This window comes from Siniperca chuatsi, linkage group LG12 (genome assembly GCF_020085105.1).
Source record: "Siniperca chuatsi isolate FFG_IHB_CAS linkage group LG12, ASM2008510v1, whole genome shotgun sequence".
Classification (NCBI taxonomy): Eukaryota; Metazoa; Chordata; class Actinopteri; order Centrarchiformes; family Sinipercidae; genus Siniperca; species Siniperca chuatsi.
In genome coordinates, this window is record NC_058053.1 from 25,276,464 (window position 1) to 25,300,460 (window position 23,997).

The 23,997-nt window shown below is 41.3% G+C and overlaps 2 protein-coding genes across 3 annotated transcripts; both read right to left on the minus strand.

Moving 5' to 3' along the window:
* Positions 1 to 251: 251 nt before the first annotated feature.
* LOC122886006 (trace amine-associated receptor 13c-like) lies at positions 252 to 1,581 on the minus strand. The gene is made up of 2 exons (XM_044217847.1): positions 1,320 to 1,581; positions 252 to 1,169 (listed from the first exon to the last, which is right to left on the minus strand). The coding sequence occupies exons 1-2, from the start codon at positions 1,490 to 1,492 to the stop codon at positions 353 to 355; spliced, it is 990 nt and encodes a 329-aa protein (XP_044073782.1). The 5' UTR covers positions 1,493 to 1,581; the 3' UTR covers positions 252 to 352.
* LOC122886005 (trace amine-associated receptor 13c-like) lies at positions 252 to 11,229 on the minus strand. 2 transcript variants are annotated; one of them, XM_044217845.1, is made up of 3 exons: positions 8,643 to 11,229; positions 7,646 to 8,492; positions 252 to 322 (listed from the first exon to the last, which is right to left on the minus strand). In XM_044217845.1, exons 1-2 carry the CDS (start codon positions 8,957 to 8,959, stop codon positions 7,676 to 7,678), a joined length of 1,134 nt encoding a protein of 377 aa, XP_044073780.1. In that variant the 5' UTR covers positions 8,960 to 11,229; the 3' UTR covers positions 252 to 322; positions 7,646 to 7,675. The 2 variants fall into 2 exon arrangements, with proteins under 2 accessions (XP_044073780.1, XP_044073781.1); XM_044217846.1 differs by lacking the exon at positions 252 to 322 and having other exon boundaries at positions 7,397 to 8,492; positions 8,643 to 9,043; positions 9,606 to 11,228.
* Positions 11,230 to 23,997: the final 12,768 nt, after the last annotated feature.

Sequence of the window (23,997 nt, forward strand, 5' to 3'; positions counted from 1 at the left end):
TTGTATATATAAATGAGGGAATAGCTTGTGGAGGAATGGTGTTCATCCCTCCAGCAGAGTTCCACAGACTTGGCGAGGAGCACTGAGGCTGTTCTGGAGACTCGTGGTGGCCTGATACTCCATACGACACCCATCTGTATATTCTAGATGTAAAATTGACAATTGACAGCTCACAATGCTCACTATTTCCACAGGTTTCTGTGACATACAGTTCTTGCAATAAATGAAAAAAGAAGCATATTTCCACTTTATACAGACTTATATCTTTTTATTCACTGACTCAACATGGCCAAGTACAATATTCTTGTCATAGTGAAATTATTTTTAGTCACTACACTCTTTCTCTCTCTCACTACAGTATGTTGACCTCACAGGAGTCAGGCTGCAGTATCTGAAGTGTAACAATGAGCTTAAGACATTTTCTGAACCAGGGATAGAAAAAGGCATAGATTATAGGGTTCAGACAGGAATTAAAATAGAACAGACATATCACAAAGGCAGCAGATGAAGCACTGAGCAAGGCGTCCTGGCCTGTAATGGCTGCAAAGTAATATGGGCAGAGGCATATTAGAAAAACAAATATAACAACACCGAGAGTCCTGGCTGCTTTAATCTCAGATTTCTTAACAACTACTTTCACTGAACCCTGAATTGTGACAGCTACAATATGAGACCGCATGGCACGAGCCTGAGACACAGCCACCACAAACACTCTCATATAAAGAACTATGATGACAACGACAGGACCAATAAAGGACAATACCAGATCAGCAAGTCCTGCAATGTAGTTACTAACAACCACACACTCACCAGAGCAGGAAATATACCTGCCTGGTTGTTCCAAGTTATCTTTAAGCACCAGACTTTGAAAGAGTATAGAGCATATCCAACACAGAGAAACACAGACTTGAACTCTTTTTTGAGTGACTTTGGTGGAGTAATGCAGAGGATCACAAATTGCCACATAGCGATCAACAGATATGAGCACCATGTTTCCTACTGAGGCAGAGGTAATAATGTATGCTAGATACTGATAAAGAATACACATAAGGTCACCGAGGAACCAGCAGCCGTCTATGAGCATAATTTGAAAGAACATGAGGAGGCCCACAAAGAAATCTGAGACAGCCAGAGAGAGGAGGAGGAGGTTGGTGGGGGTGTGGAGCTGCCTGGAGAGGGAGACAAGCATATAAAATAAATTGTGATTCATTATATTTATAGGACACAAGCAGTGAATGAAATAACATGACACTATTTTCCAGAAAAACTCTGACATCTATAACATTTTGTTTCAATTCCATGCACTACGTCTCCCATACTTGAAGTGTGAGATGGAGATGATGACTATCAGGTTCAGAGTTGTGGTGAGCACAGTGATGGAGGACAGTATAATGTAAGACAGTATGACCTCAAAATGAGAACGCTTTGTCTTCTTGCAGGAGGCGTTGAGGAATTGTGGAAAGCAGAGTTCAACTTCTTCCAGGGTCTCCATCCTCACTGAGAGAGAGAAGGAAGGAGAGAAGCTGCTGAGCCCTGGCAGCTTTATGACCAAAGCTCTCTGTTATACAGCCGATGTGTCTCTGTCCTCCCCCCCTCCCCTCTCCTCTGCTGCGTTTTTTTTTTTCATCTGTAACAGAGAATGACATCTTTCATGCAATCTTCCCCCTTTGCAGTCATCCTCTCCATTTCGATCTTCATGACTGGAGGTCCCAAAGGAATCACGTCTCTGACTGCAGTCATATAGTAAAACAGGATAAAGGTTTAGGATAAATGGACATGTTTAATGGTCCAGTCAGTTAATTTAGATTTAGATTTAAATACCCCTAAGATACCCTGACTGTATATAGCCTGTTTAAATACCCAAATCATGTGCAGAGAACTCAACAGCATATTTCAGAAGCTTCCAAACCACAGATTTGCACTGAATGAATGACTGAATGGATAGATGGTTTTAAACGTCATAAAAACATTTGAATCTTGACTTAGAAAGAGGGGCTTGACTATAGATACATTCGGCATTCATGAAAACACCCACAAAAACGTCACACCTGTTAACGCCGAGGGGGAAACAAAGCATTCACTACCATGCCAAAGAGTTGCTGTGTGGCTTTCGCACGTCAAATAAACTTAAAAATCCAGAGATTAAGTTTTATATTTTACCAAACCAAGACACAGCACCAAGTAGGAGAACAGCCACCGGCGGCAGAATGAGTTCGGTCGCATGTGAAATCCGACATCAAAATATGTTTATGTGTCTAGTCGGCACTTTCTTACAGGTAACGTTAACATTAAGTTCGCTTTACCCAAACAGTGTTAGATTGTTTGACTGCCATGAATGTTGGATTAATCTTTCTAAGTTAGGTGAACTAAATACCATGTTTAGCCTAAACTTTGCAAACAGAGTGGCTTTCCTCACAGCACGTTTTACAACAGCTAACATTAGCGCTGCTACTGTCTCGAAACTGTGCATGGAATACACTAAAACATGCTAGTCTTTTAACGTTACATTATAGCATTAATGGCTGTAGGTTAACGTTATTGATATTATGGTAAGTTTAATTAATCATATCTATACTAAATGTAATAGTGTCTCTTACCAGGTGACTCAACCTAACAGCAGTCAATATCTGGGAAATGACACTCTGGGCCATTTAGTTGGATCATTCGTCCAGTCTTTTATGAGACACGGACAACCATCCGATCCGATTCTGTTTAATTTTTCAATGCAGCATTTTTTGTCAAATGACAGCAAGGACTCTACAGTATATAATGATAAGCTGTGGAGCTGTAGAGCCAGGAGACAAGGGCAAACAGGGGCTGAGGGGAATCCAGAGGACAGGTAGATTATCCGCGGTGAAGTGAGTCAGGTATACCAACTTGGTAGGGTTCAGACCAGACAGTGAGTGAACGGGAGGAGTGCTGTTTTATAGTGCAGGTGGGTGATTGCTGATAGGTGAGTGTAATCAGCAGTCTGGCGATTGGGATCAAATGACTGTGGTGGGTGGAGACGGTGGTGTCTGTGTAGGCTCCCTGACAGTACCCCCTCCTCCAGGGGCGGCTCCTGATGCCCTCCGATGCCGACAGGGTCGACCACGGCCTTTGGGTGCTGGACGATCCGGATGAGCTCGGTGAAAGTCGGCCAGGAGAGCCGGATCCAACACATCGTCCCAATGGATCCAGGACCTTATCCCTCCCAGTCAAACAGGTACTCGAGTCAGCCGCCCCATCGCCTGGAATACACGATCTTGTCCACTCGGTAGATTAGGGATTCTTCAATGACGTCTGGAGGAGGGGGTATTGGCGGCTCATCGGGTGCTGTAGAAAAGGGAGACACAGGTTTAAGGAGTGTACATGGAATGATGGGTGAATGCAGTACCTCGGGGGGAGTTGGAGACGGTAGGTAACTTCATTAATCTGCCTCTTGATGGTGAAGGGACCTATGTAGCGGGGACTCAGCTTTCGGCAGGGCTGGTGGAGACGCAGATCCCGTGTAGAGAGCCAGACACGATCTCCCGGACGATAGACGGGGTTAGTGGATCGACGGGCATCTGCGAAATGTTTATGTCTCCGCACAGCATGCTGCAGATGTATATGGGCTGAGTCCCACACTCTCTCGCCCACTCGAAACCAGTGGTCTATAGCTGGAACCTCCGAAGGTTCCTCCGTCCAGGGAAACAATGGGAGTTGGTACCCGAGTACGCACTGGAACGGGGTGAGGCCTGTGGTGGTCTATATGAGGGAATTCTATGCGTACTCGGCCCAAGGGAGGAAGCGGTTTCAGCTAGTCTGGTTGTCATGACAGTAGGTCTGGAGATACCTCCCTATCTCTTGTATTTTCCGCTCAGTCTGGCCGTTGGTCTGAGGGTGATGACATGAAGCTGAAGTTCTTGATGAATCGGCAGTAGAAGTTAGCGAAGCCTAGGAAATGTTGGAGTTCCTTGACAGTCTGAGGAAGAGGCCAGGTTTGGATGGCTTGAATCTTCCCCTGGTCCATTTGGATGCCATCAGCACTTACAATGTATCCGAGGAACTGGACCGTGGGGCGATGGAACTCGCATTTCTCAATCTTCACATAGAGCTTGTGTTTCCTGAGTTGTTGGAGGACCTGCGTCACGTGGTGGCAATGGAGTAGATCAAAATATCGTCAATATAGAAGATAATGAAGCGGTGGAGAAACTCCCGGAACACCTCGTTCATGAAGCCTTGGAAGATTGCGGGTGAGTTGGCGGGTGAGTTGGGGGGTGAGTTGGACAAGCCGTACGGCATTACCAGGTATTCATAACGGCCGGAAGAGGTGATGAATGCCGTCTTCCACCCGTCCTCCTCCCGGATCCGAAGGTTGTAGGCGATCCGCAGATCCAGTTTCGAGAATATGCGAGCCCCACGGAGTTCCTCAAGGGCGGCAGGGACTAGAGGAAGAGGATAGGGGAGCTCGACAGTTTGACTGTTGAGGGGCCGGTAATCAATGCAGGGCCGCAAGCCTCCGTCCTTCTTGCCCATGAAGAAGAAGCTCAAATCCATGGGAGAGGTGGAGGGTCAGATGAAGTTTTGTTGGAGAGCCTCCTGGATGTAGTCCGCCATAGCCTTGCACTCCAGGATGGACAGGGGATATACACGCCCTTTGGGGGGAGTGGCCCCAGGCAGCAGGTCTATGGCACAGTCCCATGGCCGATGAGGTGGTAAGCTGGTGGCTGCCTGTTTACTGAAGACATCCTGGAACGCCAAATAGTCAGATGGGATTTCGGGGGCATGTTGTGTGTTGGGACTCTCAACTCGGGTGGAATGTACGTGTATGGTAGAGTTACTAACCGGAGGTTTTGGAATTTGGGAGATGCAATGCTGAAAGCAGGCTGGACTCCAACGCAGGATTTCACTGTTGAGAGAGCCAGGGGCGTCTCAGGATGACATTCATGGTGGGTCTCTCCAGTACCAGAAAGGAGATTTGTTCGCTATGCAGACATCCTACGCATAATGTAATGGCCGGTGATTGGAATCGCACTCTTCCACGTCCCAGCGGTTTTCCCTGGATGGTTTCTACTTTCAGTTTTTCATGGTGTTGAAACAGTAATTCCAGTCTCTTTAATAAGTTCGCGAATTGAAGTTGCCGGAGGAGCCTGAGTCAATGAGGGCACGTACTGCAACAACATAATGTGGGGTGAGTAATTGGACCTTGAGAAGGGTTAACTTAGAAATTGAAGGATTACTGGGGATGGTACTCACCGCAGGACGTGGAGGACATGTAGGACACGCCTGAATCTGGTGTCCAGGGGTCCCACAATACAAACAGAGGCCATTAGCGAGGCAGCGTGCCCGTTCTTGTTGCAAAAGACGACTGGTGTCCATCTGCATGGGTTCTGGTACGGAAGGACAGGCAGCGGGTGAGAGCGGAGAATGAGTGGTTATGTCAGGGAGACATGCTGTCAGTAGTTGAGCGATTTTTACAGTCTTCTGCATAAAGCTTTCCAATCCGATGTTGTTATCATAGATGATCATCTTGGCTCGGAGCTGTGGATTGAGACCTTGGCGGTAGGCAGTTATCAGGGCCGTCTCGTTCCAACCGCTAGAGGCCGCTAGAGTTCGGAACTACAGTGTGTAATCACTCGCTGAAGAACTGCCTTGATGATGGTGGAAGAGCTGATCGGACACTGCTAGTTCTCCGGTAGCGAGACCAAACACTTCCTGGAAGTGAGAAGAAAAGTTATCGAAGGAGTTAACAAGGGGAGATTGAGAGTTCCAGATGGCTTGAGCCCAGAGCAACGCTCTTCCAGAGAGGAGGGAGATGAGGAATGCAACTTTAGCTCGTTCATTTGTGAATTTATGCAAGTGCATTTCGATGTACAGGGAAACCTGGAGTAGAAAACCGCTACATTCAACCGCCTCACCCGAATAGTTGGAGGGAATGGCCATGGAATTGGCAGAAGCAGATTGATGCTGTGGATCTGGAGATAGAGCCGCTCGAAGGGCGCTGACCAGCCCTTCAAAGAGATTTTCTGCGGCGGGAGCCGAGCGCTCCATCTCCAGATAAGTTGTAGAGCCAGGAGACGAGGGCAAACACGGGTTGAGGGCAACCCAGAGGACAGGTAGATTATCCGCAGGGAAGTGAGTGAGGTATACCAACTTGGTAGGGTTGAGATGAGACAGTGAGTGAATGGTAGAAGTGCTGTTTTATAGTGCAGGTGGGTGATTGCTGACGGGTGAGTGTAATCAGTAGTCTAGTGATTGGGATCAAATGACTGTGGTGGGTGGGGATGGTGGTGTCTGTGTAGGCTCCCTGACAATTTCCAGGCTGGGGGAAAGGACTGTTTTCCCTTTCGCTGATTCCGCCCTGTCCACGCTCCCCAACCATGACGAGACACCGACGTATGTATAAACTTGGTAAACCTGATAATGTAGATTTCACCAGCTTTCTGCTGGTTGCTCATTCCCCATAAGGTAACCTTACCTGGCATTAGTCAATATAAGTCTGACTAGCCATAACGGTTTGTTACATGCTTCTTGAGCTGGTCTTTGCAATCACGCACGTGCACCCACATTTTAGCTTTTTAGCTCCGCCTTTAATACCATCATCCAGGCTCTACTCAGAGGTTGCGTTAGACTTTCTCGTTGTCCATCATTTCAAATCGATTATTCTATTCTATTGCCGTCATTTTAACTGTTTAATGATAATGAGACATATAGCCTATTTAATAGCATTTCATTTTCAAAAACAACTCTATCACAATAACATTTAATATAGGCTTAAGAACTTACAGAATAGGCCTATGCATTCAGGGAATCGAGAGAAATGATGAGCAGAGACACCGACAGAACGGTCACTTTTCATGTCAAACAGTCAACACCACACAAAGCTAATGAATGTTTTTTTTGGGCAGGGCACTAAAACACCTCGGCCATTGTGCCAAATATGAACAGTGCAATTTTACAGAATTAGACAATTACAATTAAAATATGAACAAACCATTTACAAGAAATTAAACTGAATGCAATTGACCTGCTGTAGCCTAGCCTGAACTCAAACCTTCCTCCTGGTCACCGGGAGGAAATCGCGCAGCATGCGCTTCTTCTGCACCAGGGGCATCGCTGCACCCCTCAAACCGTAGTGGTCACAGACGCACAGTGGCGATTCTAGAGTCTGGCCCTAGGCAAAAATTCCCTGGAGACCCCACCAACCACAGTTTATCGCCATTATATTATAAATAATATGACACAGACGAAAAATGAGAAATCTAAACATTTTTTTTATTTAAAATGTTCACATTAGTAGTTTTTCAACATCATTAATATAAAGAACATTGAAAACCTTGTGATTTTCAAAATATAAAAGAACAATAAAAAACTAAACAAATTATATATTAAATATATTATATTATTATAGTAGCATGTTAATGAAGTCAATTCAAAATGCTTTCACACTATAGAATTCATTCCTCAAGTTCAACTTTCAAATGTTCTCCTTGGACAGCTTTGATTATTCATAGCTTTTTATATGTGTGTGGGTTACTGCTTGACTTTTTCTGTTGTGTTAATTTAAAAAAATCACATTTAATTTGTTTAATGTTTAGACGAAATGGAAATGTATAATACCACTGAAACTTAAAAACTTAAAATTAAAATATCAATCTTTTAGTGAAATTATTTTTATTATTTTTAGTCACTACACTCTTTCTCTCTCTCACTACAGTATGTTGGCCTCACAGGAGTCAGGCTGCAGTATCTGAAGTGTAACAATGAGCTTAAGACATTTTCTGAACCAGGGATAGAAAAAGGCATAGATTATAGGGTTCAGACAGGAATTAAAATAGAACAGACATATCACAAAGGCAGCAGATGAAGCACTGAGCAAGGCGTCCTGGTCTGTAATGACCGCAAAGTAATATGGGCAGAGGCATATTAGAAAAACAAATATAACAACACAGAGAGTCCTGGCTGCTTTGATCTCAGATTTCTTAACAACTACTTTCACTGAACCCTGAATTGTGACAGCTACAATATGAGACCGCATGGCACGAGCCTGAGACACAGCCACCACAAACACTCTCATATACAGGACTATGATGACAACGACAGGACCAATAAAGGACAAAGCCAAATCAGCAAGTCCTGCAATGTAGTTACTAACAACCACACACTCACCAGAGCAGGAAATATACCTGCCTGGTTGTTCCAAGTTATCCTTAAGCATCAGACTTTGAAAGAGTATAGAGCATATCCAACACAGAGAAACACAGACTTGAACTCTTTTTTGAGTGACTTTGGTGGAGTAATGCAGAGGATCACAAATTGCCACATAGCGATCAACAGATATGAGCACCATGTTTCCTACTGAGGTAGAGGTAATAATGTATGCTAGATACTGATAAAGAATACACATAAGGTCACCGAGGAACCAGCAGCCGTCTATGAGCATAATTTGAAAGAACATGAGGAGGCCCACAAAGAAATCTGAGACAGCCAGAGAGAGGAGGAGGAGGTTGGTGGGGGTGTGGAGCTGCCTGGAGAGGGAGACAAGCATATAAAATAAATTGTGATTCATTATATTTATAGGACACGAGCAGTGAATGAAATAACATGACACTATTTTCCAGAAAAACTCTGACATCTATAACATTTTGTTTCAATTCCATGCACTACGTCTCCCATACTTGAAGTGTGAGATGGAGATGATGACTATCAGGTTCAGAGTTGTGGTGAGCACAGTGATGGAGGACAGTATAATGTAAGACAGTATGACCTCAAAATGAGAACGCTTTGTCTTCTTGCAGGAGGCGTTGAGGAATTGTGGAAAGCAGAGTTCAACTTCTTCCAGGGTCTCCATCCTCACCAAGAGAGAGAAGGAAAGAAGCTGCTGAGCCCTGGCAGCTTTATGACCAAAGCTCTCTGTTATACAGCCGATGTGTCTCTGTCCTCCCTCCCCTCTCCTCTGCTGCGTTTTTTTTTCATCTGTAGCAGAGAATGACATCTTTCATCCAATCTTCCCCCTTTGCAGTCATCCTCTCCATTTCGATCTTCATGACTGGAGGTCCCAAAGGAATCATCTCTCTGACTGCAGTCATATAGTAAAACAGGATAAAGGTTTTGGATCAATGGACATGTTTAATGGTTTCCAAACTCAGTCAATGTAGATTTATATTTAAATACCCCTAATATACCCTGACTTAGCTTGTTTAAATACTCAAATAATGTAATGTTTCCAATATAAACTGAAGAAACCTGGGTCCATCACAAATTATTATTTATTAACTATTGTAACGGCTAACGTACATCCAGCAGGTGTGGTGTCTTATACTTAATCTGATTGTAATCAAGACGATCAAGTTTAGCTTACAGGTAAGAACACTAATTGTTGTTGCACTCTGGTGGTTGGAAGTATTAGTAACTCCTATCACAACATTCCCTGTTCTTTAGATGTAAGCTATACCCAAAAAACTATTCATCTAGCAACTTCAAACTGTAATACACTATTCTTTTCAACCACACACATGAACAACATGTTCCTTATTTCAACAGCATAAACAAACCTTTTACAAGTGTAATACTTTTTTTTCCTATTTCAATGCACGTGTCCATATTTGAGTTTATTTTTTTTTTTTTTTTTTAAAGGATACACATCTCAGTTCTTTTGCTTTAAAGATTCAGCCTGTCAGGTGCTTCGACATGTCGTGTGGACCTTCTCAGCACAAGTGATGAATGTGTCTGCTCAGCTGGTCCGCTGCTTTTGTTTCTGTTTAATCTCTTTGTGCTTCTTTTGTCATGCAGTGTAGGGAAGTGTGGTGTGTAGCCTACGTCCCATCAGAAGCTCAGAAGGAGACATGCCATGTTCAAGTGGCAAAGCTCAGTAACTTAACAGAGCTTGATATGGATCTGAGCTACTGTCTTGTGCTTTCTTGAGCAGCTGTTTGACTATGTGAACTCCTTTCTCTGCTTTACCGTTTGACTGGGCATATAGAGTGCTTGAAGTTCTGGAACTCTTTGCAGCTGTAGCATGGTCCATTGTCACTACAGACAATCTTAGGGATTCCATGTCTTGCAGAGATTGACTTCACGTGTTTGATCACACAGGTAGCAGACATGCTGGGAAGCAGCGCCATCGCAGGATAGTTTGAAAGGTCACCAGTAAGTAATTCTTTCTACCCAGGTGGAACAGGACAGTCCCGACTTTCTCCCATGGCTCATCTGGTAGGTCTGTGATTGCCATAGGCTCTTTTGGCTGTTTTGCTTGATGCTTCTGACAGGTCTCACAGCATGAGACCATCCTGGCGATGTCTGCATTGATTCCTAGCCAATAAACGGCTATTCTGGACCTTCTCTTGCATTTTTCCATATTCAGGTGCCCCTCGTGCTGCCTTTTCAGCATCTCTGATCTCAGTGACTGAGGAATGATAATTCTGTTGTTTCTGAGTAGAAGCCCGTTGACGACTCAGCTCTGCTCTGATGTTGTAATGCTGTTGACATTCACCTCTAGGCCTTTCTCCGTTTCAGCTGCAATCTGCTTGGATTTCACATCAGACATGGGTAGTGATTCAGTGATTATGTTCACATGGAGATTCACATCAGTCTCTGTAACTCTCGCTGTGTGCTTCACTTTCGTGCCCTGGACAGAGCATCAGGGAGAACAATGTGCTTACACAGTGAGTAGATCAGGTCAAAATCATAGCGTTTTAGCTTCATCATCAGTCTTTGAATTCGCGGTGACATCTCGCAGAGGTTTTTCTTGATGATGGCTATTAATGGCTTGTGGTCTGTCTCGAATTTCTCGAAAACACTCTTTTTCAATTGGTGCATAGCAACATTCAGCCATAGTCACCATTCTTAACAAGCTGGCCTGATTTCCAATTAGACAAACGAAGCTTACTTCCAATTCCAATATTTTATTCCCAATGATGCATTACCACAACTACAGGTTCACCAGGGCATGTTTAAAGTAGTGTGTTGTTTCTATTAAAATAAATGAAATGTACATGTAAGTAAACAGCTGGCAATTATCCTTAACAAAGTAGTTTAAACATACCAGCTTTATTTCTACAAAGTAAATATCAAAGTAATTATCACAAAACCCTTGGCAAATACCTGATCCAGAGCAGATGGGCGGTTAACACAAGCATTCGCAAATGTAGCAATAAAAAAAAACACAGGAAAACAAGGGGAAGACTGGCAGGATCATGACAGGGCAGCTGAGGCCCGAGGCTGAGCAGCAGAGCGGAGCTCTCCATCTGCTCCCCGGTGGCGTCCTGCCACTGCCGTCCTGCCTCTGCCGTTCTCGCTGTTAGTAACAACAAGCTAACTGTTGCGTTGGCTAACACAGCTAGCTAGCTACTGCTCGATACATTTTTTTAAATTTAAATTTAAAAAAAAAAGCCTGTTGAAAAAGCCTTAATAAAATGTAATTTCTGAGTGATGTGTTTAAAAGTAGTTTGCAATTTGCATGATACCATTTATTTTCTAATATGCTGCTACTGTATGAATCTATCGCTTTAACGCCAGTTCGTCACATACAATAAAGTGGTAAAGAATTTAAGTTTGAAATGAAATTATCATTGGACCAACACAATGTCAATATTGTATTCTGGTTGTCGATTGGTTATGGAGGATGTCCTCTGTTGGAGCATTATTATACCGTCCTGAGGACGGCAGGAGCCCATCCTCCTCTGCCCCCCACCACCACTTCACACAGACTGCCCTTTCCCCTCTTGTCTGCCCTGCAGATGTTGCTGTTGAAGCATTTTAAGAATTTCAATAATGGATTTTTTCCCAAAAAGAAAACATATTTTAAAAATGATACTGACATTTGGAAATGGTTTATTTCAACCAATTGTTTATTTTGATCTCCATCTTGCCTCTCAAAAATAGAGGAGGAGCAACCTCCTCTGCCTCTATGGACCATACCTGCTGTATGTTTGTTTGGATTGATGCCCAGGCTGGCCGTCACAGTGGTGCAGTTTGTTTAATTGGTCTCAAGGGATAATGAAGATAAAGACATGTTGACCATTTAAACTGTGATGACCATATTGTTCATCTAATATTTCAGCAGTGTCAACAGGTACTAACACCTGACACAAAAAGACAAAATATTGAATCTTTTGGATAATCTTACTAAGTTGAGAATTATGTGCATAGTGGAGCATCCTATGAGTTCAACAGACCGTAGCCATTGGGTCAAACAGTAAATAGCTGTATGAAATGTGACTGTAGCCAGCCCTGCTCCCCGAGGCCTGTTCACCACAGTAGAGGTGATACACTGGGGAGGTCACATTAGAGGACCTAATGACACTCATTACAGAAAGCTCACCTCTGGGCTTATTGTTGTTGCTATTAAAATGACTGTCTAAATGCTGTAAGTCAAGATGGATGATTACATAACTTGTATTTCATCAGACTTTTGGGATGCACTTACTGTTGTCATATTATGTTTTCTCTGTTCAAGCAGTGGGTCAGTAGAGAGATTTATTCAGGATGTTCAAGGCCTCACTATGCCTCAAATGAACTGGGTTGTAAGACATGACATCCGGCCACTTCTAAAGGCAGAAGTGTTAGTACCTGTTCCATATGGCCACACCAGGAGACACAGCGATAAGCCAACCATCACAGTCTCCTGCTGGCTCTCTGTTCTCTTGCCAATAATTCGGTGTCTTTGTAGTCTTGACGGAATCAATTGTACAAACTAGGGGCATAACAGCACACATTCAGACAGTCTCTCCTCAAAGGCATTCATGGTGTTCATAGTGCTTGTGAGAGAAGTTCAAACAAAGCCTACTTTCACACCTCCTCACATCTGGCAAATCAATGTGTTTAAAGTGGGTGTCGGGTTGACAGTTTTGGAAAGTTTAAAAAATTGTTGGAACCATTCCCAGCGAAACAGGAGGTTTAAGACAGTGTTAAATGATCTGAGAAGAAGCATACTGAGACCTTCAACTTAGCTTAAATTCATGGAAGCTGGGAAAACAGAAAGCCTACACCAAAAGAGGTAAAATATACCTTTCAACAGTTAAGCTAAAGTCTAAATGTTGTGTTTTTTCAGCGTCTTTTTTCTAATCAACTAAACATAACCTGGGATGTGTTCAGAGCTGCAGAAGTGTGAGAAGTAACCAGACAAGCAACCAGGTTGTGCCACTGGTCAACTGTACACTGACTGTTCACAGCTCAGCGTTTGTTTCAGTTCATTTAGGTTAACAAACACAGACAGACACTAAACCAAAATTAAATAGGGTTATCATTCACTGACCATTACATTCTCAACAAACTGACTCAGTCATTTCTCTGCAGTACGCCAACTTTATTGTGTTTGTGTTCTATTTCGTATGTGCTACGCCCTCTAACAGGCTTCGCTATTGCACATCAAGGCTCCACTTTGGCACCCTGAGACAGATCTCTGCACTCACCGCCCAATCATGAGTTGGTCAAATCAAAGTTAGTCATGGAGTTCCGCAAGGTTCTATGCTTGAACCGATTCTATATATGCTTCCCTTAGACAATATTATTGGGAAACAAGCCATACACTTTCATTGTTATGTGGGTGATACTCAATTATATGTATTGATTAAGCCAGATGAAACTAACCAGTTAGCTAAACTTCAAGCATGGCTTAAGGACATAAAAACCTGCAGGACCTGCAATTTTCTGATGTTAAACTCTGACAAAACTGAAGTTATTGTACTTGGCCCCAAACACCTCCGAGATACATTATCTAAGGATATAGTTGCTCTAGATGGCATTGCCCTGGCCTCCAGCTCCACCGTAAGGAACCTCGGAATTATCTTTGATCAGGATTTATCCTTTAACTCCCAAATGAAACAAATTTCAAGGACTGCCTTCTTTCACCTGCATAACTTTGCAAAAATCAGGCACATCCTGTCTCAAAATGATGCAGAAAAACTAGTCCATGCATTTGTTACTTCTAGACTGGACTATTGCAATTCCTTATTATCAGGATGCCCGAATAAGTCCCTTAAGACTCTCCCGTTGATCCAGAATGCTGCGGCATGTGTACTGACAATAACTTGGAAAAGAGATCTTATTTTTCCAATATTAGCTTTTCTGCACTGGCTCCCTGTAAAATAGAATTTAAAATTCTTCTCCTCACCTACAAAGCTCTTAATAGTCAGGTACCATCGTATCTTAAAGAGCTCATAGTACCTCATTACCCCACTAGAACACTGTGCTCCCAGAATGCAGGGTTACTTGTGGTTCCTAGAGTCTCCAAAAGTAGAATGGGAGCCAGAGCCTTCAGTTATCAAGCTCCTCTCCTGTGGAATCAGGTCCCAGTTTGGGTTCGGGAGGCAGACACCATCTCCACATTTAAAAGTAGGCTTAAGACTTTCCTCTTTGATAAAGTTTATAGTTAGGGCTGGCTTGGGTGAGTCCTGAACCATCCCTTAGTTATGCTGCTATAGGCCTAGACTGCTGGGAGACTTCACATGATGCAGCTCTTTCCTCTCTCCTCCTCTCCCTCTCCATCTCTATGCATTTTTATCCCATTACTGCATGTTACTAACGTTATTTCATGTTGTTCCCTCCCCCATAGTTTTCTGCTTTCTCGTCTCTCTCCTTCTGTTGCTTTCAGCAGGTATTTCTACCTCCAGAGCTGCAGAGACTGGATAGTTGGTTGTGGGCCACCTACTGCCCCCGTGTTCCTGCTCGACAAGTGCAACTACAGTTGTTGTTGGCCCTGTTGCTGTTATTGTCATTATTCTTCCTATGACTATCATTCCTATTATTATTACTTTATTAATGTTACCACAAGCATAACATTATTACTATTTTAAAAGTGAGGTGGAATTTGCATTGGGCCAAGACCTGCCCATGGCACAGTTTCAAGTAAAGGTTTCTCGTCATCTCGCCCCATCTGGGAACGCTGCCTCATGCTTTGACGGCTGAGAGAGAGAAGTCTCCCAGCCACAATGGCTCCACTGAAATGAATGACCCTTCCCGTACTCCCAGGGCGTATGGGACGCTTTGGCTGTGTGTTCATGGGTCGGTGATAGGACAGTGCCATCAACCAGTGTCCTTGCCACCAGCAGAATGTGGTGCATCTCTGCAGGTCTGTTTGAGTCGTGGCTTCGGGATGTTTGCAGCAGTGATTGCAGCTAACTATGGTGCATTCGACCACTTCACTGCTAGGACATCTGCTTGTGATGCTATGCTAGGGAAGGTTCACAGACTGTGGCCTTCTACCTGTCGCCTGGTTCCCCAATGTCCCCTTTGTCTGCCATGAAACGCAGACTAAGGGTGCTCCTCAGACTGCTCAGCGGCTAGCTCTTGGTTGTGTCATGCAATTTGCACAAGTAATGTGGTAATGGGTTGTGCTCCCCGGGTGGCACCAGGAGTATTGCCTTGTAAACCGAACTCTACAGGGGCATTGTTGGAAGACACTGCATGGCTTCTTCCTGGTCTCTCGTTTTTACCCTTGTGCTGTCATACCTCAGGGATCTGATGTCTGGTTGTATGTCTCATTTGGTGCAACGTCTGTGGGGGCACCATCTGGTTTGGATTTATACACTTAGGGCACGTTCAGCTTTGCGTTTAATGGCATGTGGTTAGGCTGTGGGACCCAGCATTAGGAAGGCTATAGATGGGTTTCCATTGGCATTGTGAAGATAGAAAACAAACCATAAAGACTGAACTTTGAGCTTATCGGGAGCTCAATATAAGTTTTGTGCCATAAACTACACAAATTGCAAAAGTAATGCATGGAAAATGTTCAACATCCTAAGAAGGACTCTTCCCTGTTACAGTAGCTGAAGGTGCATAATTAGCTAATTGCATCTGCATGTAGAGATTATTATCATATTCTAATCTTTATAGCCATCAGAAACAATCATACACATATCTTAATACCTTAAAATGCTACATAATTGAAAGTGTAAAATTCATCCTGTGGGATGAGGCTTTCAAATTTCAGTCAGTGCTCATGGGTTATCAAGAGTTAACCAGTTCTGGGACCTGGTCCGATGAACAGTATTTTTAAATTTGGAAAGTGTGTGATACAGCACTGATATACTGATCTGGTCAGAGCCCTGAATTTCATCAGATGGTGGAAAGTTTAAACTTTGCAGTTTGCAGAAACTGGTGAGGAAGACAGCTCACACTGTTACATTATATTTTTGGCTGTTCAATGAATATTGCAAATGTTTGTCAGGTTCTATGATCAATGCTTTTGTGACCAGTTTTATGTGTGTAGATCTTTAGTGTATGACAACTGATAAACATGTTAATGTCATGCCGTTCCTCACTGGAGTTCAATATGTCATATTAGTTATAGACAGCAGATGTCTCTCATTGTGTAGAAAAAAGTTATGGAAAATGCAGACCAATGCCACATACAAATTTACCTCTTATAAGTAATTGTGCTGATTTGCTGCAAGTTGCTTTATTTCTAAATACTGAAACTGTACATATGAGATATCATGAACATTGTGGCAATGTGTTTCCTACCATATTTCCAGGGGAAGAATTGTCCAGTGTCCATTTTCCCCAGACTGCCACATAATATTTGAATATAGCCAGTTAAAACTTTTTTTTTTTTTAAATAGACAGTTTCTGTAGTAGTATGAATATTCTTGTAATATTGCAGTATTATTGTATTTTGCAGTACTCACCCTTCTCTAAACCTTATTTAATGTCTGGCAAATCATAGACATTTCACAAGAATCTACTGCTGCAACTGTTGTTCTTGAAAGAGTTGTCAAGTATACATTTATGTAATAAATGTAAGAGGTATGTAAGAGGTATAACATAAGAGATCTTAAATAAGAGGCATTTTGATGTTCTTGTTGCTAACAATTCAAAAGATAAATATCAGTAAACCAACAACAAACAGTACCTCACAAACCAACTCTTTCTCTGGGACAAAGTTCATCATATTTTAAGAGAAACCTTTGCAGGTTCCAACCCTTCACCACATAAATTAATCAACCTCTCTGGTTGAAAATGGGCTGTGAACAGATGAGACCAAACACAGTGACACACATCACTCACTATCAAATCAGCCAGTCACTTATCACTCTCATTGTCACAATCCATGGTTTTCTATTGTAGCTTTCCCTGCAACCAGAAAACATGACATGGATTTGGATATTTTAACATAATTTATTCTGAGACTTATATCTTCTCCCAGTTGCACTTGACCAGCCTCTGTTTAGAGCAGACCCACCCAGCAGGCCTTTTTCACTGCAGACATTATGACTTTTCACATTAGGAAAAGCACAGGTGTTACTAATAATAATGGCTACACTCAATTCAATTGTCCCAGTAATCCTTGACCATGTGACAGCATGCACAATATTAGGACCCTGAAACAGCCAAATGCAAGTCAACCATGATACATTTTATTATTCACACTTGTGCTTTTCCTACTTTGACTTGTGAAAATGCCTTATATGAAAAATGCCTGAATTCCGGTTATTTAGGTGGTCTTGGGGGAATGTGCCATTGATGGTATAGGTGGACGAGGTGATCATGTGTTTTGGGGAAAAGTTTTGCAATTTAGTGTAAGATCCATCTTAAAATTTGAGTGACATTTATTTATCTACTTATGATATTTATCTATTAGGAAAAAAACACTTTAACATGTAAACAGATTTATTAATTTGTTTTCCTGTGGTAGAAGAAGCTATGGCTTAAATAAGGAGTTTGTAGCTTCTTTCAGGCAAAGGGAAGTGATGGAGGAAACAAAGCTTTCTGAAACAGACACACAAAATGTCATGAATTAGTGAAGCAAAATACGCAAAGTTATCACTGTCATCTTTTGATATAATATTCTCTGTTCAATAAGTGACAGTAGTGCTGTTCTAAATGTGCTGATTTTATGTTTTAACTGGCATTAAGTAGAATATGAAATAAGGCAATAAGCAAGTCTGCAAACGCAGCTTATTTAACTTGGGTATGCTTGTTCAATTGATTCATTTACAGAGTACTGTATAGTACAAAACACATATGCACCTGCAAAAAGTGATAGTATTGCAAGTGTTTGAAAGATGTTTGTGCAACCAGTAAAGTGACTGATAATTAAGCAAAAGTAGTACAGGTATGTGGTTTTACATGTGTTTCACATGGAAAAAAAAATAATAATTTCAACAGACACTATTTACGCTTTCTACTCACTACCTCCCCCATCTTTGGAAACAACCTGTCCCCAAGGCACCACTATCACTGGCATATACATGCCACTGGGCCAGCTTGAGGAAGGTTGGGGTGCATCTTCCTGGGTTTCCCAGTAAATCAATCAGTCCATTCCTCTAGCAAGTATCTGTGGACCTCAACGGTGGTGTTGGCATAGAGTAGGGGGAGATGATTTTAACGGGACACTGAGGTTGTTTGCCTGATTTCCAATGGAAGGCTATTCCCTGTGAAGCCCCGACAACAGATGCCCTGCTACTATAGTCTCCAGCCTGGCCATGGCCTTGTCACGTTTCAAGCAGGGAACACAGAATACAAGTGGTTGGACCCAAACGCAGATATAGAGGCAGAGCTGGTATAGTTCAATGATTTATTGGGGAACAAAGGCTTACTGAGTGGTGAAGCAGGCAGCAGTCAAAACCAGGAACACAGTCCAACACAGGCAAACAAATCCGGCAGGGAGCAGGCAAAGTCCAGAATCCACAGAATGAGCACAGTCCAGGAAACAGAAAAATCCACAAACACAAGTAACACGGGAGAACTGGCTAGGACACTTGACAACAATTGATGAAGACAATCTAACACAGACTAAAGGAAGCACACAGACTTAAATACACAGGTGAGGGCAAGATAACTAGACACAGGTGAAACTAATTAGGGTGGGGCAAACAATCAAAACTGGGGGAAGCAAACAAAGACAGGAAGTAAAACTACACAAGACACATGAGGTCGAACACATTACAAAATAAAAGTTGAACACAAACCCAAACCCATGACAGGCTGGGGACAATTGTTCGGGGGTCAGAATGGGGGAACTATACTCATGTCCTAGTTCAATGTTATTTCTCTCCAGCAGTTAAGGAGTTTGAGTAGTATTAATGGCTGGAAACAAAGGTATGAATAAGAGTTTGAAATGATCTAATCTTGGCAGTGCTCCTGAGTGTACAGATGGCTGATGTGATAATAAAATAAAGGCTGCTACTTGAGGTGTTGATGGAATGGTCTAGTCTATTGGGGAAGATTCTGCAGAGACCTTGGTAACTGCTTTCTGAGCATATATTTGTTTGACAAAGGTTGTGTTTTAAATTGTCTTGAGTGGCCTATGAACAGAACACGGCTCTCATCTCTGTATGGTACAAACAAGCCAAGCGAATAGTCTCTTCAGTGCTCTGCTACCCAAGCACATAAAACATAACATATCGCACCATAAAAAGCTAAAAAGAAATTAAATGCACAGCATATGTAACCAAAAATCATACATGGATTCACTCAAAACATGAAACGTTCAGGTCATTCACTAACAAAGACAACAAAATTCTTGAACAATTTAGCCATATAGGCTACAAGACCAGGGTGGCCGACTTATCCAGAAAAATAGCTGACCTTACCTACCTTGTTTCCAATATGAATATCCTGCTGAGCATAAAATATGGAACCACACATTAACATAGAAATAACGGGTATATATGTATATGGAGATTGTCAACACTAGTGTTTGATGAATACAGGTATAACAGCATGTGGCTCCTTACAGCACCCATAAGTTACATTTCACAGTAGATACTGCTCTCTGCTGGCAATAATTAGGATCACACTAGAGCTGCTTTAGATGAGAGCAGGTGCACTTTTCAGCAACTTAGCAGTGGCATAATGCATTTAAAATAATAACTAATAACAATGACACCAATAATAAATAACCAAGAGAATTACCAGGGATAATAATCCAAGAAATGAATGTATCCCAACAAAATCAAATTCTGAGCATTCATGGGGGCCTGTCACACAATCTTTGAATAGACCCAGTTAAAAAAAGTTTGTTAGAATGAATATTCTTGTGATATTGCAGTATTGTGTTTTGTAGTAATCACCCATCTCAAAAACTTATTTGATGTCTAACAATTCAAAAGATAAATATCAATAAACCAATAACAAATAGTGCCTCACACGCCAACTCCTTCTCTGGTTCAAAGTTCATCGTATTCTAAAAGAAACCTATGCAGGTTCCAACCCTTCACCACACCAATAAGTCAACCTTTCCCTCTGCTCATGTGCCCCTATTTCCTACTGCAAAAATAATGTAGGTCATTTTTATAAAACGCATACAATATCTAGTTTGCATTTATGTCACAGATTTCTATATCATCACGTTGTTATGGGGAGGTATGTGACTGGTGGATTTGTCTGTAATGTAGGAACAGCCAGAGGAGAAGGATCTGACATTTTCATGTTTTATAGTTTGGCTTAACCACTCCTCTGGCTTGAAATAGAGTTCTGATAAAAAATTAAAACAAACCCTTTTTTAAGCTTTTTAAAAAATATATAACATTTCTCTAGAAAATTGGTGAAATAAAAAAAATAAATTAGTATTTACATATGCATTTCTTTTGTTGGCAGTGGAACAAAAAACAAAATGCAAATTATATTTTATGTCACAGAAATTCTACAATGTACCAGACAATATTATTGGTACAATTTAGAGGTTTTAAAAATAATGGGATTCTAAGCAGGTGATTTTCCTTTAATTTGTAATTAAAATCACCTTTGCTAGTGGCAGGTGTGTGCAATATAAAAATCTATCAACCCGTATAAGAGTTCTGTCACTCTCTTTGCATCACTCTACCACACACAAGACAAAGAGACAAAATAATGAAGATGTTTTTATGTTTACTGAATACAATGTGACCCAGATGTTTGAGGCCAAAGCGCTGAATGTGGCAGTAAGAGAAAAGTTGACATGAGAAAGCCTGATTGAGTTCACCAAAACATGTGTGAAGAAGCCAAAATTTCAGTCACAATCCATGCTCTTTAATTGTAGCTTTCCCCACAACCAGGAAACATGACATGGATTTGGTTATTTTAATATCTTTGTTTAATAAGTTTGTTCTGAGAATTACATCTTCTCTCAGTTGCACTTGACCAACCTGTGTTTAGACCAGACCCAGCCAGTAGGCCTTTTTCACTGCAGACATTTTGACCTTTCATAGTAGGAAACGCACAGGTGTAACAAATAACGCTGGCTACACTCAATTCAGCACCACTCATCTAAGCCAATCACAAAGCACACCTGCATTAAAACACACATTCTATGATAAATGTCGACTTTGAAACTAGAAATAAATGATAACTTCCCCAGTTGATTAGTTACATTAAGACCATTATTATGTGTATTACAAGTTTTCTGAAATTGTATGTTTAAATATGAAAATTAGGTATTATCTAATTAAAAATTCACTAGTTTGCATACAATTCCAGAACAGATATTTGAACACTGAATAAAGCCAGGTTCAAAATTCTTGTTTCACTTAGTTGACATATTAGTCAATGGTTTTAACAGAGGGAATTTTGAATATCTCTTTTTACCACTCCATAAATCAAAAAATACTGTCAACAGTAAAACCCCATTTTCGCCATATTTTAGGAATAAAATGTTAGATAAATGAATGAACAAACCCCTCTGTAAAGACCTTCAGAATATAAATGGGAATAAAACTGGAAAGTTTGGTGCTTGTAATTGCTACAGAAGTGGAGATTTCTAGTTCAGAGTTTGAGGAAAAAAACTCATTTTGAGAAAACAGCCTTTAAAGATATATATTATAAAATTCCATATATTTAGCAAGACACTACAGGTGAATATGGTAAAAAATGTTAACTAATAAATATTACCGTGAAACTTCCCCAGTTGATTACTTTAAGACAATTATTTTTTGTAGTTTGAAGTTTTCTGAAATTTTATGTTTAAATATGCAGATGAGGCATTATCTAATGCTAACTTTTTGTGAATTTAGGATAAATCTACAGACACAAATAGCCAAAGTGTAGTAAAATAAACACCTAAATGTGTATTTTGGGTGTTTTCTTTCCAATAGTCTGAAAGAAGACAGCAAGAAGCAAAATAGCCCAAAATCTCAAAATTGACCAGTGCATGAAAAATCCCTATTTTTTGCCTGGGGTGTCTCAACAAAGAACTTACTTTTCGTTAAAATAAATGTCCAGTTAAATGCCATTCCTGTCTGTGCTGCTTCTCTCTCTGAAACACTGAGTACAAAGGAGCCACTCTGGACCTTCTCAGTCAAACAGAATGTAGCTACTACCAATTATCCATTTTTACACATTGGCTTTCCCTCATTTTGATGACTGATTCAGTATGAAGAGAGGATGAAACTGGTCATATTTTGGGTCGGTTGACATCATTATGCAGTGTGCCAAGCATATCTTCACAAGTATTCATGGTTTGACCTGTAATCATACTTAATTTTAAAGAGGCCACAAGGAAAGAGATGCAATTCCTGGTACTGTGCAGTAGATGTCAGTCTGTAGCCTTCTGAGTTGAGAGTGTAAACTTCTCCTCCCCCTCTATGCTTCTCCTCTGTGTTTCATACAAGACCATATATACCTGTACAGAGCTTTTACTAGTCTTAAGGTTATCATTTAATGCACAGATTTTTGTAGCGGACATAGCTCAACATTACTGACATACCAGGGAAGTGTTTATGATCCAACCAAGGATCTCCTTTCACTCCTCCACAATAAAACTATCACACTGACATTGAACAGGATGGAGGAACTACCCGCTTTCAGGAAAGACCAGCTTTTAGCACGATGAAGGAAATTTGACAGAGGCCTGATGGAATTAACACAGGTCCAAAGAGACACAGGGTCAATGGAAGAATCATCAACGGTCGCCACAGCATAGAAAATGAGTTTCATTCTACAATGGAAGAACAGCAAGAACTCTGATATGAATGCTTTGCCTCTCAAAAGAAGGAAACATCAAAATAACTGTAACCCAATTATGAATCCCTTGCTCTTCCCCCTCTGTCTCACACACACACACACACACACACACACACACACACACACACACTTCTTTCTTCACCTCAGGCTGACATATAGTCTGAAGACAGTGATGGACACCAGATCACCAAAAGTGGTCTCCTGAAAATAACACTAATCTATGTTCTTCCCCTTTAGCCAAAGCCTGAATACAATGTGAATTAAATATTCAATCAGTCTGTAACACAGCTCATAGTAATGGCAAAAGGCTATCTTGATGTTTAGTCTAACTTTAGTTTTTGTACCATGTAAAATGAGTCAGATATAAACTCAGCGATTTAAGCTTGTGTCTGTCGTGTACTGCCATCTAGTGACCATGTATAATTTTAGGTTAGAAGTTTGAATGAACTGTCATGAAAAGCATTTTATTAAACTGTTTCTTTTAGTAATCGTAATGCTACTTTCATTTTTTTATTTAGTGTTTAATGGGTCATGGTAGAACACGGATACGTGATTTTGCACGTAGCCCACAACACACCTCTGCATCCCTAGGGGATAAAAACAGCTGGCTCTTACGCTTCGCTCTCTTCTGCTACAAATTTCTTCTTTTGCTGCTTTTCTTTTGTTTCTTCTGCATTTCGACTTGGTCATTTTTTCTTTCCTTTCACTTAGTGAACTTTTCTTATGTTTATAACGCATGATTTTTGTTTTCTTTATACTATAAGCCAAGTTAAGTCAAGTGAGTCTTTTGATTATCAGTTATATTCAAAATTACTTGCAGCACACTTAAGACCAATCCACACAGTATGCATTTCTTGAAGCGTTTTTGACGTCCGTCACTCGCCCATCTCACAGAACAGATACACTTTGATTTTATCAACTGTGTCAAATCCCACACTGGCTATGTTTTTGCCCCTGTTCAGGTGAATACTTTAATTAATTTGCACTTTCTTTTCCAAAATGACAATACATAAATGAATAAATAAATAAGCCTTGATTTGACTCCATTGTGGAGTGCTTTGATGTGTAACACCATGCCATCTGCCATAGCCTCAGGTATTGGTGGGCTCTCTCCTTAAGCTGCACATGTAGATCCTTGCTAATTTGTGGACA

Coding starts and splice junctions, on each gene's coding strand:
- LOC122886006 (XM_044217847.1), bottom strand. CDS start 1,492: ATGGAGACCCTGGAAGAAGTTGAACTCTGCTTTCCACAATTCCTCAAC. Junction 1,170..1,319: donor ATCTCCATCTCACACTTCAA/GTATGGGAGACG, acceptor CTCCCTCTCCAG/GCAGCTCCACACCCCCACCA.
- LOC122886005 (XM_044217845.1), bottom strand. CDS start 8,959: ATGTCATTCTCTGCTACAGATGAAAAAAAAACGCAGCAGAGGAGAGGG. Junction 8,493..8,642: donor ATCTCCATCTCACACTTCAA/GTATGGGAGACG, acceptor CTCCCTCTCCAG/GCAGCTCCACACCCCCACCA.